Source organism: Schistocerca nitens, chromosome 6, assembly GCF_023898315.1.
Source record: "Schistocerca nitens isolate TAMUIC-IGC-003100 chromosome 6, iqSchNite1.1, whole genome shotgun sequence".
In the NCBI taxonomy this organism is placed as follows: Eukaryota; Metazoa; Arthropoda; class Insecta; order Orthoptera; family Acrididae; genus Schistocerca; species Schistocerca nitens.
The window spans coordinates 477,368,469-477,386,118 of NC_064619.1; the positions used below are offsets into that span (position 1 = coordinate 477,368,469).

At 38.9% G+C, this 17,650-nt stretch overlaps 1 protein-coding gene across 8 annotated transcripts in view; it reads right to left on the reverse strand.

Moving 5' to 3' along the window:
- LOC126262570 (RNA-binding protein 39) overlaps positions 1-17,650 on the reverse strand; it is an 81,009-nt gene that overhangs the window by 47,891 nt on the left and 15,468 nt on the right. Inside the window, exons 3-6 of one of the 8 annotated variants that reach the window (XM_049959278.1) lie at positions 7,736-7,802; positions 4,942-5,092; positions 2,558-2,625; positions 1,850-2,221 (exon numbers count right to left, since the gene is read on the reverse strand). In XM_049959278.1, coding sequence (XP_049815235.1) covers positions 1,850-2,221; positions 2,558-2,625; positions 4,942-4,995 — 494 coding nt within the window. In that variant the 5' untranslated portion in view covers positions 4,996-5,092; positions 7,736-7,802. Of the gene's footprint in view, positions 1-1,849; positions 2,834-2,918; positions 3,116-4,941; positions 5,093-6,439; positions 6,526-7,714; positions 7,803-17,650 lie in introns of those variants that run through there. The other 7 variants (XM_049959277.1, XM_049959275.1, XM_049959280.1 and 4 more) reach the window with 7 other exon arrangements.

Sequence of the window (17,650 nt, forward strand, 5' to 3'; positions counted from 1 at the left end):
CTTTAGTATGTATCAAAACCATCAGTTGACTTTTATAGTTCAACTTAAAAAACACAGAACCCATACAAGCAGACACAAGAAAAAAATAAAAGCAATATAAAATGCCAAAAAGTGACACCAATATACATGGCCAAAAGTAATGTGAAGTAACAAAGCACAGTGTGTAATACAACACCTGACTACAAAGCTCAATTTAAAATACTAATACCAACACAAAAAGCCGAAAACATAAAACAATACAAAACACCAAGAAGCAATATCAATACGCATAGCCAAAAATTGTGGCAATCAACAAAACATTGTATCAAAAGAAAGCAAAATGTTAGTAAAAGGTAACATCACCATAACACAAAATTGAGCCTTGATCTCTCAAAATAAGTAGTACACTAGGCAAGATTTTTATATTCAAAAGCAAAATGTATTCATAAATAATTCCAAATTCATGTAAATTGTAGTAACTGTTTTCACCCATTACTATGACAACCAAATAGAAAGTTTAATATCTGACTGATGAGTATCATCATCCAGCACAACACTACCATGCTGCAGATAAAAGCTGAAAGGCAATGTCAAAGGCTCAAGTTGGCCATTTCTAACTAATATCTGCGCAGCTCTTTTCCTTCACCCCACACTATAAAATAAATCACTTACTGCAGGTGACTACTGTGAAAACAAATCACAAAAAATGCATAATAATGGCAGTAATTTAATGTCAATCACAGGTTCTCATAGAAATAGATGGCCAACCCAGTCACCAGATACAGCAACTTTTTATCCAACCAGTGAAATAACTTTGACCCATTATGTCTACAGAATGACCAATATTAACATTGCAAAAACAAAATGATGGAAGCATTTGCTGGAAAACAAAGGATACGACTGAAAATTTTGATAAAGGATCCTGGACAAGAAACATGAAAATTAAAAATTGTATGCATTACTTATTACTGTAACTAGGTGTTTGCACATGCAAATTAATTGACACTACTGAATGAATGTCAAATATTCAATGGGAATAAAGAAACTGGTTGAGGGGTATAAATGACTTCTTATACAACCATTAACTGTACATTCACACTAATTATTTTCATCATTGAACTACACAGATTATTAATTTCAAAGTTAACATCCCCACTTCAGAGCACACTGTAGGTAACTAACACATAGTTGAGACTGCAGTCTTTTCAACCTATTGTCTGTAGATCCTAAGTTGTACAACACTTTGGAAGTTACGTTTGTGCCTTCTAATTACATGTGCTGAATTACATGCTTCTTACGGCAAAAGAGCAGCCCTAATAATGTGGGCTTGTTACAGCTGCTGTGCACTTTTACTGCAACCAAACTTGTAAGGTGACTTTATATAATTTATCTCTTTGACAGTGCCTCAGTATTGGCACAGCTCTATAGATGACTACTGTTTTTAATCATGTAACTTCAGTACCACCAGCAATCTTTTCACTTCAGCTGAAAGCTGACTAAAGTTATACCAGCTGTCAGGGCTCTTCATTAGCTGTACAAAAATACAGCTTTGTAATCAAATTAAGCACTTTTCTTTACTTCCTGACAATTGGAGATCAAGACTATTAAATAAGATTACAGATGCCCTTAAAGTAAGTAACATCAGCTTAAGATTATGCTGAGTAGTATTTAATTGATTAATCACGCGTGTCAGTTAAATAGGCATTGTTTACTCTACTTGTCCCCTCCCTCTCTCACTTCATTATTCTAATCCCAATGGATGTATGCCACCTTAGTGAACATTACTACACACATTCAAAAGCAATATCTAATCAATGAAAGCAACATTTATTTTGCAACATACAGTATATAGAGAAAAAACTTTACTTACAATCCTAGTGGTGAGACTCCTTTTCTGAAAGGGTACTTGTCTCTTGCACGAGGAAGCACAATAGGTGACAAAGATCTTTTCCGCCTTTCTCGTTCCCTTTCCCTCTCCTTTTCCCTCTCTCGTTCTCGTTCTCTCTCCCTTTCCTTCTCCTTTTCCTTTTCCCTTTCACGTTCACGTTCGCGGTCACGAGACCTGTCCCTCCTCCTATGGTGATCTCTGTCCTTGCTCCTCCTCCTTTCTTTCTCATGGCGATCTCGGTCCCTGCTGCGTCTCTTCTCATGGTCCCGGTGATGATCACGGTGGCGATCTCTAGACCGGCTCCGATGACGTCCTTTATCACGGGACCTACTGCGACTCCGATGTTTGCTTTTCCTGCATAATGTAAACATATTCTTTAGTGGCCTGAATGAACGTGTTCTCCAACACAACTAAACAAAGGGTGATGTGAAGAGTTCTAACACACTAAAAGAGGTCTGTGAAAGCTGATCAGAAACCAAATTAAAGAAAGAAACTTCTTTTGAGATACCTCGCACTTAAAACTGCATCACATCCATACTCACCAACAAAAATTATTAATTCACTGGAATGTACTGAACAGTATTCTATAACAAACAGAACAATAGTCATCACTTACTTTGGTGACATGTTACACCAGTAAAGAGTTAATGTAACACTAAATTTTCTGTAACATATATTACTAGACCTTACCCTGATGATCGATGACTGCTTGATGTGCCATTTTCCTTCACTGTTGTTTTGTTGCTCCCAGCGTCATCCTAGGAAACAGCAGCACACAAAGTGTTGGTAATCCCCGCAACCAGCCATCACGTTGAAGGGAAAAAGGAAGAAAAACATCGGAGTTCCATTAATATTTTACTCCAATCCAACGTCATTAAAACTACATTAAAAGGCTGGTTCCTCTTCTTTCCCAGGGTTGTTGAGCCAGCTTGCTAAACATACTGGAGGTGATTAGTGCCCCAAAGCCTGGACGGGGAACAATTAGTAACAGTAAGGGAAAAAAAAACATTAACATTTATATTCAGTCCTATCAAGTCCCAACATTACTTACCTACACTATAATTCCAAGTGCTGCACCATTTACAGTACCATACTCTTAATTCTGTAAAGATAGAGCTTGTGAAAGGTCTTTTTCGAAAAATGGAACTTCTGAGAGAAATTATGAATTTACATTCAAATTAATCAAATACTTGCCTAATAAGCAGATTTAGACAGGTCTGGTAAACTTAGAAGTTATAACACTCTCGAAACCAACTCTCTGTTTTAAAAACAAAACTGCAAAAGAATGTGGGTATTAGAATGTAAAATTGGAAATGCAATTGATTAGAATTATTATTGAAACGCTGTCGTAAGGGACCACTTCTATGTTTAATCACTGTGAGGTCATCAATTTAAGAATATAAGAGTCCTGTATCAACCTTGAGCCACTTCTTGTACATAATAAAAGGAACTGCAGTAAGGGCCTGCTCCTGGGAGGGGGGGAAAAACACACATTCAAAATCTGAAAGGGAGACTACCTTAACTTTTGTGCTTTCAGAAAGGTCTACAGCAATTTTCACAATGAAAAGGATTCTCTCAAAAATAAACTGAAAATCTACACTAAATTAAATACGGCCAATATAATAAGTTTTTCTGTTTCTTGCTCTTTCCAACTAACTCTATAAGTTTCCGGTGAGTAATTAAAATTATGAATACTATGACTGTAAAATAATACTTTTAACACACCCTAATGTGACAGTGGCTTGAATCTACAAACCCTAAACCATAAGGAAATCCAAGAATATATCTATAAGATGTTACAGTAACAATGTGGATTAATAGAGATGGAAAGATTTAACTGAAAATTGTAACACTACATGAAATGTAGCAAAAAGCTTCTGAAGCAATATTAACTTCTATTACAAGTACCTTTTCTGTTACATGTACCTTACTGGGGGAAAAAAAAGGACTGCAGTAGAGATTTAACAGTTGAGACATTGCCTACGATTTAGATACTTCACTCCCGAAGGTGTTTGTTCACTCCAAAACTGTTCCTTTTAGGACGTAACTGCAGACATCTTAACTTAAACCCTGCTTTTGCTATTACTTCCCTAATTTGACAAAAAACTGGCATGTATTGCACGCTGATTTTCTGCTACATAAATTAAACTTCTGGAGGGTATTATAACCACCACATTATGTCAACTTGTAATCAATAATTTTCTTCCTTTGATTAATACAACAATAACCAAGAGCTGTACTGGGGAAATTTAGTTTTCAAATATGTTTTACAAAATAATACTTTGATAACAACCCCCAGGTGATTTTTCATTCTTTGGTGCCATGCCAGTAGTAAAAAGGGGCTAACTATCAGGAGAACAATATGAATGGCAGCACTGAATGCTACTGTCACCTCACTTTTTGACACATGGAGAAACTATTTACTTGCCACATTCAGTGGGACTACTGGGGTAGACATATAATTGTGAGCCAATTACAGTTCCATTTTTCATAACTTGATACCCCTTTCCAGAAGCACCACATACATTGGCTTCATCAATGTTCCTATAAGTAACACAAGAAGAAATCATGGAATACATCCTCTCTCAAGAGGGATTTAACAGGAGGTGTAAAATATGCAACTCGTGTGTAAAATGTCAATCAGACCAATGCATCAAAACAAGTATACAGCAGAAGCTAACAAAACCAAGTTCTCAATTATGCCCAAACTAATTTAGTTTCATATGCCACAAGCCTTCTAGATTTTGCTAAAAAATGTGTGAACTTTTAAAATGGATCTTACGTAAGAATGTCTTCTATAAGATACACCTAACTATATCTCAATTCATTTTTCTTGAATTAAATATACTGCAGCCAGGTTATGGAACCAATACTAAGTCTCAAGTAAACAAAAATGGCAAACTCAGCACAACATTTAACTTTAATAATTCATGAACTGTTATAAAAGTACCTAAGTCTTTAAAGACAGTACATGAGAAATTTTAGGTACAAATCCTACAAATGTTCACAGCTGAAAAGACTATTCCACAAACATCCACAGACACATACAATCCATACATGCAAATAATTTGTACCGCTTTCACTGTATGCCAAAATGTGATTACACATTTTAGTGAAACTGGAAGCATTTAAACAAGGCTTTTACATCCACTGTTTCCTGGAATCAGTCTTGATCCACCGAAGAATCGCCTCTTGGATAAGAGTCGCATACTCATCTTGGGGACCCTGGGGTGACAGAAGGGGATAAATTCAGAAACCTTACTATATACAGAAATTCTACAAAACTCATAACTGTTGAACCGAAATTCATTTATGTAGTTATAGGTAATATACCTATATAAACTCTTTAATTAGTTTACTGCATAGCATATGTAACAAACAAGTGACATGAGCTGCTCTAAAGAGCTTACAGTTTTAAAAGCTTTTCTTGAAATTGCCACAAACTAAACAAAACTATGTGTATTAGGTTACTCAAAGAAAAGAGCTTAACACACAAAATGAATTGGAGAAGCAGGCAATATATTAATAATACATTTCAAATACAGAGAAATGATACAAACTTAAAGGTAGGGAACTGACTCTTGAGAGATGACCTGTGACATGGGCATTTCTGACCATTTACACACAGTTAGATTCAAAAGCACAGATAAGAGTTAAATCACGGAAGAGTTGAGATTTACATCTCATGCACAAGGAGGACATTCTCTGATTAGACAAGAATGAAAAAGAAAATCAGTTGTGGCCTTGTTAAAGGAACCACCCTAACATTCACTTCATGTATTTCAAGGAAAATGAGAACCTAGTCAGAGTGGAACACCGGAAAAAGAAATACGAAAAAACATATGCAGCGAATTCAGTGACAACCCATATCAGATCACTGTTTCTCATGGAACTGGTCTACATAATGTTCCACAATTGCTTTAAAAAGCATTCAAACGTAAAAATTATTTTGAAACATATCCAATTTTGCTACAGATTTAGGCAAGGTTGTTAAAATTGCTTTCAAATTATTCTTGAAACTTTGTAAGATAGCCCAGTGATCAAAGCCAACTTTACACTTTCCAATAATATAACTTGGTTTAACATATCCAGCCACTACCACTAAAACAATAATAAATGGTGCCTGTGTCCATCATCATCATGTTTCAATAATTCAAAATGCAACTATTGGTCACTCCTAATTCCCTGTCTATACTGTTATTCAGAACAGGGCTGACTTTCTGCACCCAAACCATAGATTTGGTACCAACAATTTACAATAATTCTAACAGAACTACACAGTAACCTTTCCTAAGTGAGTACCTAAAGGTAGCTCACTATGGTATTTCTCTGTACACTCAAAATTAGACCTATGATTCACAAGAGATTACAGAACTTTCATCACAAATGATTATGTTGCTTCAGCTTTACAATTGTATTCTATACAACTACCAATACTGAAGCAGGTAAGGAACTATAATGGTAACTACTTCAAACTTCTGCAATGTCCAGTTTAGTTTATCAATGCCTAAATTATTATCATGGCAATAAAAATACAAGGGTCAAAACAATTAGGGGATGTGAATAGCTTACATTCTTTCACAACTGCGTGGCTCCAATGACACTACTGATGAACTTATGAGGGACATTATGCAATCCCTCAAGAACCACCTTCAGTTCTGCAACAGCCATGGGAAGTGTAGGCTTAATTAAAGTAAGTCTTGTAGGTAAAATCAAAATTTATTCAATAAGATTCAGGACCAGGTAGAATGCTGGAACTAATTGAGTCAATTCCTCGACTCTTAGTAGGCCACCAACCAATTGTATGGTGAGCAAGAAGATCAATAAAATGGGGGCGGGGGTGAACTGGAGGCTTGTGCTGTCTGCAAACTATTACACGAAGCTGTTTCAAAGCAGAAACAACTAACTGGCTGTTGGTGTTCACAGACAATCTGTTCCCGATTTTCAAATACATTTCATGGCTCGAAAACAAATTCACAGATGAAAAGAATTACACCTTGGGACACTTAAACGAAATGAGCAATAATTTTAAATTAACACCTTAACTAATCATTATTACTATTGACATTTTCATTGTTTTCTAATGTTTCATGACTGTGCAACAATTTTATAATGAACCACTTCAATTTTTTTAATGTATAAAAGAGCAACTCCCCCTAAATATACTACACGATACTATTGTCAGGCTGCATCAAGATGGCTCGACTCCCTAACTGTTTGGATCAGTGTGATATTGAAGTGAATAAATATATTAACTACCACCATATATATGATAAAATCTCAAGAAGTGTGATTAGCCTGCAAATATTATTAAGAACTAGAATGACAAAGTTAACTGTATGAAAACACAAAGCTGTTGTTTCACTGTATAAAGATAATTTTACAATTCCTGTGACTTGAGAAATTTGTCTCAAAATACACACTGTATATGAAGGGTCCCAGTAATAACTGATAGGACGTAGTTCCAGATCATAACTAATGTATACAAATTTACTGGGCAAACTATGCAACCAAGAATATGTTTGTGTAAATCTCATTTTTTGCCAATAACCTTACATACAATGACCAAACTGATTGTGTTTATCACTGTCATTATTGATCATACTCTGTAATTACAACAGATAATCAGTTTTTTTCTGCCCACGTAATCAACCATGTCTGTTACATATACTATGCCCCAGTACGGAACTGCCAAAAGCTAACTTTAATCTGACTGAAATTGCATTACTGCACAGGGTTAACATATCACCATTATAAGTCAATTTTACTGCCCAAAATGCAAGTGTTTCCATAACTGATAGTCATTCAAAATTAATATTTAATAAAGTATGCAGAAAAAGCAGATACCTAACTAAATTTTTGTTGTACCTCTGTGCTTTGGGCCCCTGCCCGGAGCTGAGGCTCGGATCTGAGCCAAGCTGTGACATGTAAGGGTCTACAAGATACAGAAATGGAGGAGCCTGTCAGTGACACATTTAGATGGCATTCAATAAAACAAAACAAAGATTCAAGAGAATGGCTAACACTGCATGAGAAACGATAATAGGAATATACACAGTCATACCTTCAATACTTTCACAATTAAGTTTAATGAATTTTGAAGTACACAACTAGCATACAATGAAAGCCATTCTCTTATTCATGACATACAAAATTTAAGAAGCATAAAAAATTGTATTCTAGAATTCCAAGATATTTCAGTCTGACATTTTTTAATTTGTCTTAACTAAACGTACTGATGCTTTTCCATAAATATATGACACTGCTAACTTTCTCTTTCAAAACACAGGATGTTACTGAGTTCGCACACACAGACAGCGCGGTCTGAGGCACCTTGCCACGGTTCGCATGGCTCCCTCTGTTGAGGGTTCAAGTCCTCCCTCGAGCATGCATGTGTGTGTTGTCCTTAGCATAAGTTAGATTAAGTAGTGTGTAAGCCTAGGGACTGATGAACTCAGCAGTTTGCTCCCATAGGAACTTATCACCACCAACATTTTATACGCACGCACGCACAATCACCGTAACTTCTTAGAGTGCAAACAATCCAGCTCTTACATTAGAACTCCAGTCAGCTGAGTACTGAACGAAGTTGGCCAAAAACAATGTAAACCTCAACAGTGACAATTAACTGAATAGAACTGTATTATATGATTTGTATCAGTACCAATAATGCAAACAGTTACTCCCTACACCAGCACAAAAATAAGGACCATAATCTTTGAATACAAGCTGATACTTCACTATATGGTGAGACTACAACCAATTCTTGTTATGTGGTAACTGTGCATCATAAACTTCTTAAAAAAAAGTGATGAATCATGAAGTAACTATCCAAATGGAACAGGAATCTTCATATGTGGTATACATGTGCAGAGAAACAAATGATTACAATTCTGGAAAAATTGGAAAATTTCTACACGAAAAAGGTATTGAGCATGTCCGTTACTTGTTGGTAAACTTCTGACCCGTATACAAGCGGTTATTTAACTTGTCATCGATTGACAAGAGTTGTTGGCTATCCTCCTGAGGGATATCATGCCAAATTCTTTCCAATTGACACTTTAAATCGTCAAAATCCCAAGACGGTTGGAAGGCCTTGCCTATAATGCTCCAAACATTCTCAACTGAGGAGAGATCCAGTTACTTTGCTGACCAAGGCAGGGTTTGTAAGCATGAAGACAAGCAGTAGAAACTGTCGCCGTGTGTGGTCGGGCATTATCTTTCTGAAGCGTGAGCCCAGAATTCTTGCCCTGCAAAGCAACAAAACAATGGATAGAATATTGTTGTCATACCGCTATGCTGTACGGGTGCCACAGATGACAACCACACGTGTTCTACTATGGAAAGCAATGGAACTCAAGACCATCACTCCTCACTGTCAGGCCATATGGTAGGCTAAAGTCAGGTTGGTATCCCACTGCCATCCGGAACGTCTCCATACACGTCTTCAGTCTGAAATCTTCTTGACTGGAGTAGACTTTTCTTCAGTGGTGAATCCCTCTTTGAACTGAACCCTGATGACCAGCGAAGATGTGTCTGGAGACGCACCAGACAGTGGTGGGAAATCAGCCTGCCTGTCGTCTGCCATGTGGCCTAACAAAGAGTGAATGTCTGGCACACGATTTCTATTCATAGCAAGACCCCTTGGTTGCCATCCACACCACCTTTGCAGCACATCAGTACGCCAATGATATTCTACACCCCGTTTTGTTGTCGCTTATGGTAAGACATCCTGGTACTGTCTTACATTTCAGAAAGAAAATTCCTGCCCGCATGTGGCGATAGTTTCTACTGCTTGTCTTCACGCTTACCAAACCCTACCTTGGCCAGCAAGGTTACTGGATCTTTCCCAAATTGGAAACATTTGGAGCATTATGGGCAGGGCCTTCCAAGCATCTTGGGATTTTGACAATATCCATGTCAGTTTGACAGAATTTGGCATGATATCTTCCTGAAACTCTTTCTCAAGAATAAATCAAATTTTCCCGACATGGTAATTATTTGATTGTCTCTACATGTACACCACACATGCCGATACCTGATCCTGTTCGGCAATTTCTCCATGGTTTGTCATCTTTTTTTCTGTCTTTGGGTTAGAAAGGTAACCACATCAATATTTCAACAGGCGTTAAATATAATTAACACAGTTTTGAAGATAAATGGTTTAAAATCAGCAACATTATTACAAGTTACTAGTAAGTAAGCCACATTTTCCATCTTTTGGGTTTTCCTGTATGTTTTGAGTATATTTGCTTGTATTCTGATGAAGCTTATTGAGAGCATTCTCACACCCTACAAGCATTTCCTCGTTCAGCTCTCTACACATGCAACCAAATAGTTTGTGTGAATGCCTCGTGAAGAAAATATAAATTCTTTGGTACTTAACAGTCCTCAAATGACAGGAAGTATTGTGCACATTTATTGAAATTGGCTGACACATATGAAGGGGAAAATCTAGAATCTGCATCCAACAGGCATAAGAAACTGTTGTACCACATTTTATCATTAGAGCATATGGCTCTTTAACTGGTAACTATAACCCTCAGCAACACCGAAGAGTATACAGAGGAAATAAATCAGGAGAAAAGAGGAAAGCTACAGCATCAAAAATGGCAAATAATCATAGAAGAACAATTGCTTTTTCACGAGTTCTAGGAATTCATTGTAATTAAGAAGTATCTCTTGCTAACAAATATAAACCACATGCAAGGTTAAAGTGTATTTTAGGAGCAGCTAGTCATCAGAGTTTTCACAAATGTCACTGCAGCTGAACACAGAAACAACATGGTTTGAACCAAACATTCAGTAGCATAGCAGTACATTCATAACAATGAACTATATTTGAAATCAATTTCAGGACAACTCAATTGAATAATAAAAGATCACCATTTAGCTTTTATATTTAGGTTTATATTACACTGTAAATAATACTGATTATTAATGCATCTTTTGCGATATCAATAAAAGTCCTCAACAGGATGCCTTGAATATGAGCACACTACAAAGAAAAAGGTGTCTGGATTGGCTTTTTACAGTGATTCTGTGGATCAACTACAGGACATACATCGATAAAGTTATTGAGAATCCAAAATCGGGTAGCAACTGTGCTATTGAAAAACCAAAAAGTTACATTTCTTCTCTTGAAGTTTTATAATAGGTATCTTGCTGTGCGCCCAATTCATCATGAAGTTTTGCATTACCATTGACATGTGTAGTTTGCATTGTTTATCAAAAACCCCATTACTTTTGTGACCATAGGAGCCATAGCTAACATTTTTGTGACAATTTCATCTTTTAGGATGATAAGCTGTGAGCAGACTGTGCACACTTCACAAATACATTCCCTGAGGAAGTAGAGATTAACAAAATGGAATGTACTGCAGTATATACAATTATCAAGCTGGCTAAACATGTTTGAAACTTTGTGTGCATTTTCGATGGAATTCTCCTCACACTGGATGACCTCAGGACGGACACCATCTAAGAGTGGGTAAGGCCTAAACAGGAATGTCTGTACGATCTTGTCAACAGCATGTCAAGGAGGATCAAAGCATGTTAAATGCTTGGGATGGAGCGCTCTCTCTCTCTCTCTCTCTCTCTCTCTCTCTCTCTCTCTCTCTCTCTCTCTCTCTCTCTCTCTCCCCCTCTCCCTCCCCCAAGGGAGATTGTGAAATGTAGAGCAGCCAAGGGCTAGATTAGTTTAAAAGGTGACTAGCTGTGCGATGGTAAAGCCAACAAAAGTGTACACTGTGGTCTGATTTTCAAGCTTTTAATATCTTTGAAGGTGTTTATAAAGAGAACACCCTGCTCAAAACCCCCACATTTCCACAGGATCTCATACGTTCACAGTTAAAGCACACACAACTGCACGACAACCTAGTAACCGAAGTGGCCGACAAGTTTTATCATACTTTTCAATACTTACAGTTTTTATTTTATGGTGTAGTTGTCTATTGTATTACTTTACTAAATATCCACAAGTTTTTTCTTCAACCATCAAGAAAACAATCCTGCAATCACTATTTGCAAGACTTTTCTTGTCCTGTTGGTCATGTACAATTACGTGTACTGGTGTAATCAGGTTAACAAAATTGCTCCACAATCATTCTTTCTTGCTAGAGGTATGTCCACTACAGGGTTGAGCGCAATTTTTCTTTCTAGTATCATATTTGTGCATATCACTAAGGCTCTGAAGTTCACTTGTAAATCTAGTCACCGCCAAGTGTGACCATTATTTCTCAATCTAAATTAATACTATACCATCCAATATTACAGTTTGCCAAGAAGGGAAAGTAAACAACGGTAAAAAGCAAAGTGCTCCAAAGTTGCAAAATGTTGCAGATCCTGCAAATGTTGAGGAAGATTCACCAAAACTAGCATGATGAACTTACCAACATTGGAAATATTAAGAAATGTACTAGCCACTGACATTTGGCATCTTCACCTAAAATACGAGTGCAAATCCTCAGCCAGACTTTGCAATCCCTCTATTACACTAATTGAACACACTTTCAAAATGTCGCACACCAATAATAGTGTCCAGTTTAGAGACGAGGCAGAAAGAATTATTTAACATTTGTGGCAAGAAGGACTTTCACAACAATGTAGTTTCCTTTACCACCTATTACTGTAAGTATCTTACTTCTGGTTACCACCTCTCAGAATAATGAGTGGCCCTGTGCTTTAACACAGAGGTCACGGATTTAAAAACATTTCATTTTGCCACACTGGGTATTGAGAAAATTCCCTAGGCTACTGTATTCGCAGTTTTAATGACTTTATTAGCACAAGCCATAGTACAACACAAGAGATCCTAGATATAGGTGTATGGCAGAAGGCATTATGCGCTCTCAGATAATCAGAGCAGACGAGAAATTTCATTGCTTGAAAACTTCACATTAGCTTTTCTGCTCTAAAGATCAGAAAAGAATGCGTTCAGTAGTTTGACCTCGCGTGAGTGAGTTGCATTTGTGTGTGTGTGTGTGTGTGTGTGTGTGTGTACTTTTTCGATGAAGAGCTTTTTGGCTGAAGGTTCTTACTGACAGTCTTTCTGTTATGCCTATATGTGACACAGCATCTCTGCTACATAGTGAGTAGCAACTACCCCTTTCATGATATTGTTACATTCCATCCTGGATTTTCCACTGTTTCATCTGGTCCTAATTTTGTTTTTGGTAACTGAGCATTTTGTCAGCCATTTCCACTTCTGAGCATTTAACCAGATGGAATATTGGTAACACAAAAGCTTACATGCCTAATATATGAACTTCTAGTATGATGGAAGCACACAGGTCTCAGCAGAGTGATTCAGTTACCGAGCTGGTTCTGTGATATCCTTAGCAACTGCGTCAACCAGCTGACATGGGCTTTTGTTTTCCTTCATATGAACTGTGAAATAGGGTGCACCACAATCACAACAGATCAAAAAGGAAATGCTTGGCTCAATATTTGGAATATTAATAACGTTGCTACTTACCGTAAAGAAGACACGTTAAGTTGCAGAGAGGCACAACTAAAAAACATATATGTGGCGTCTTCTGTCATCGTTCAGTGCCATGACATGGACAGGTCTTTGAAAGTACAGTGCTGTGAAACTTTCCCGCTGGACGCCAGAGACGCTATACACAAGCAACATTTGTTCTGCGATTTACTCTTTGACTGTTGATTTCCGTTCCACGTTCTACTCCTTGGTGAAAGCATGAATCCAAGTGTGTTAGATACAGAATAATTTACCATACCGAACTTCTCTCACCCCTTCGCAAGAGTTATTGGTTGCAGTGAATCATTGTCTGTTCCAACTGCAGGGTTTCATTAATAAATTATTACATTAAGCTGAGACAAGCCTACTTCCCTTATTCAGCCTACAAGCGCGCGTGCAGGGATATGAGCCCTGTGGCAAGAGGTTGGGACTGGGAGTGGCATAGTGATGGACTAGGATGTTGTGGAGGTTTGATGGGTGACTAAACACCACATTAGTAGGGACTGGAAGGGGGCCACTCTTCATGTAGTTGGCTTGGGGGGGGGGGGGGTGCTGAAATGGCACAGGAAATCTGTTAGCAGGTTACTCATGAGTATAGTGCCTCTCTGTGATTGCCTTGGGCAAGACAGTCAGCATACTGAGAAAGGGAGATCTTGTCACTGCAGATAGCTGTGCCCAGATGGCCAGATTGTATGGGAGGTGTCAAAATGCAGATACTGTTGGTGGTTGTTGAGTTTAACGTCAACAGAGGTGTGGATGAAGCCATAATAGACTGGGAAGATGGTACACTGGGTTGAGGAGGACCAGGTGAAGTGGATGAGAGAGAAGGTGTTGAGATTGTGAAGAAATGAGGGTAGAGAGATCTTCATAATCTGGAAACAAGGCCAAGACACTATCCTCATTATTCAACACCTCAACCCCTTGTCATCTCTCCTATTTGCTTCATTTGGCCGCCTCAACCTAGCATGCCACCATCCTAGACATCAACCTCCTCTTCTCGGCTCCATCCACACTTCAGTTTGCATTAAACCTACCAATCACCAACAGCACCTGCATTTTAACCACTGTCATCCCTTCCACCCAAAAAAATCTCTCCTACACAACGTGGCCACCTGCACACAGCCTATCTACAGTGGCAAGATCTCCCTTTCCCAGTAGGTCTTGCCAAAGCCTTCACATACAGGCACTATTCCCTAGTCCCAGTCCACAAACATATTTCCTGTGCAATTTTACACACCTAACCTCCTACCACCCCAAGAGCCAGTTACATATGAGTGCCCCCTTTGTCATCCAATACCACCCTGGACTGAAACAACTGAACCACATCCTTTAACAGGGCTTTGATTATCTATCATCAAGCCCTGAAATGAGGGGTTCCAACCCAAGATCCTTCTTCCCACCCCTCCTAAATTGGTGTTCTGTCACCCACCCAACCTCTACAATATCATAACCCATCCTATGCCATTCCCAATCCCAACCTGTTGCCACAGGGAAAATATCTCTGTGGAAGACCCCAGCACAAGACCTGCCAGATTCATCCACCCAACACTTCCTATTTATGTCCTGTCAAAAGCTTATCCTACCCCATCAATGGCAAGGCCACCTGCGAAAGCAGCTCTGCTGCAACCATTGCACAGCTTTTTATATTGGTATGAACTATATGACTGCCAACCAGCTGCCCGCCAGCATGAATGGCCACTGTTAAACTGCGGCCAAGAGCAAAGTAGACCAATCTACACCTACATCTACATTGATACTCCGCAAACCACCCAACGGTGTGTGGCGGAGGGCACTTTACGTGCCACTGTCATTACCTCCCTTTTCTGTTCCAGTCTCGTATGGTTCGCGGGAAGAACAACTGTCTAAAAGCCTCCGTGCACGCTCGAATCTCTCTAATTTTACATTTGTGATCTCCTCGGGAGGTATAAGTAGGGGGAAGCAATATATTCGATACCTCATCCAGAAACGCACCCTCTCGAATCCTGGCGAGCAAGCTACACCGCGATGCAGAGCGCCTCTCTTGCAGAGTCTGCCACTTGAGCTTGCTAAACATCTCCGTAACGCTATCACGGTTACCAAATAACCCTGTGACGAAACGCGTCGCTCTTCTTTGGATCTTCTCTATCTCTTCCGTCAACCCGATCAGGTATGGATCCCACACTGATGAGCAATACTCAAGTATAGGTCGAACGAGTGTTTTGTAAGCCACCTCCTTTGTTGATGGACTACATTTTCTAAGGACACAAAACAACATGCAGCTGAACATAGCATGATTGATTTCAATGGCTGTTTCACACCCTGGGTCATCTAGAGCCCCCCCCCCCCCCCCCCCCGGCTTTTCTGAACTTTGCAGACAGGAGTTACCCTAATCATACTTCTCCACTCCCAAAATTATCCCGGCCTCAACCTACAGTAATCTACTGTCCCCACACCCTCTGCCCAAAAGTTTCCAACCCATCGTCCCATCACCACCTCTTTTTTCACATTCCCTCACTCTCCGTGTGTGCTACCCTCTGCCAATGTTATGTTCCCCTTTCCTCGACCTCTCCTTTTCCAATCCTTATCTCCCCCCCCCCCCCCCGGGTACCCTGCAATGCCTCCTCCTTCCCTGCCCCACCATCAGATTGCTTTTCACTTGAGAGTTGCACTTCAGTTTGAGCTGCTGGCAGCAGCTGACATGTTTGCATGAACTGTGCTTGCTTGTGTAAATGGATGTGTGTTTTCTTTGCCGAATAAGGCTTTGCCTGAAAGCTATATTGGGCAACAGTCTTTTTTGTTGTGCCTGTCAGAAACTCAATGGTCGTCTTTTCAGTGAGTAGCACTCTATCCTTTTTCCTAATATAGTCAATATTCCAACCTTGGGTTTCCATACCTGATTAATCAAGTAGGTAGGCTAGAAAATTTAAAACGGGGAACAGGTGGGTCAGAGTTAGATATATGGGAATAAATGAAGTATGTGGCAGTGACAACTGGACTCCTTGCTATGTCAGTGTAGGTTCATCAACACAATATCAATTAAGGGAAATGCAGGTGAAGGCCTAATAATAACAATATATGAATGTGGGTAAGCTCCTATGAACAGCTTAGTGAAAGCCGTATCATTGAGAAGACATACACAGAGCCAACACTGACCACAGAATTACAAGTTTATGTGTCAACTAGCTCTAGAGATGATGCTCCCTCTCAAACTCTCAACAATTTCTGTTTCCATCAATTTACCCAGCTCCGATCTTCTTAATTTTCTGCCTTTTTGCAGTTTCTTCAATTTTAATCTGCAGTCCATAATCAAAAAATTAAGAGCCCAGATGGCAATCCCAGAACTAACCAAAGAAGGGAAGCTAAAAGCAATATACAGAGGGTTTATCTAAGGTAAACAAACTTTAAAACAATATTATAGAAAGAGAAGAGAAAGTAGATGAAGATGAGGTGGGAGGTGCAATTCTGTGAGAAGATTTGACTGAGTACTGGAAGACGTAAGTGGAAACATTCCCTTAGAATTAATGATATATTTGGTAAAGCCAGCCACGATAAATTATCCCAATTGGTCTGTAAGATACGCGAGACGAGCAAAAAGCCCTCAGACTTAGAAACACTGTAATAATCCCAGCTCTAAAGAAGGAAAGTGCTGACAGGCGTGAATACTACAAAGTCAGCAATTTGATGTCATGGTTGCGAAATACTGACAATAAGTCGACCTCGGGGACGTTTAGTTTGGGTTCCGGGGGAATGTAGGAATACATGAGACAGTACTGATCATATGGCTTATCCTGGAATATTCATTGATGAAAGGCAAACCGACGTTTATAACATTTTTACATTTAGAGAAAGCACAAACTCTGAAGGTACCAGGGATAAATGAAGATTGAAAGTGCCAGTTCCACATAGACTATATGGGCTGCAAAAAGTACGCAATTGTCAGCAACAATAGTGTGTCAACATGCACAGCAGCCACATACTTTAAGAAACTGCTGTTGCCATATTCTTGGTTTTCGTAGTCCCAGTTCACCAGATCCACAACTCTGACGACTTCTTGCAAATCTCGAGCAGCTAAGTATCAGAGAATCTGATGTAATGGTCACTTTTGATTGATTGGTTGGTTGGTTTAAAAGAGGAGGGAAGGGACCAAACTGCTTGGTCATCAGTTCCTTGTTCCGAATAAAACAATGCCACCATGGGGAGAATAAAACAAACGAGACGTACTACACAAAACAAACGAGACGTACTACACAAAACAGAAAGAAAGGAAAAGCCACAAGAACGAAGGAAAGGTAACAAATACTAAAATAAACAAAAGAGGTCAAGAA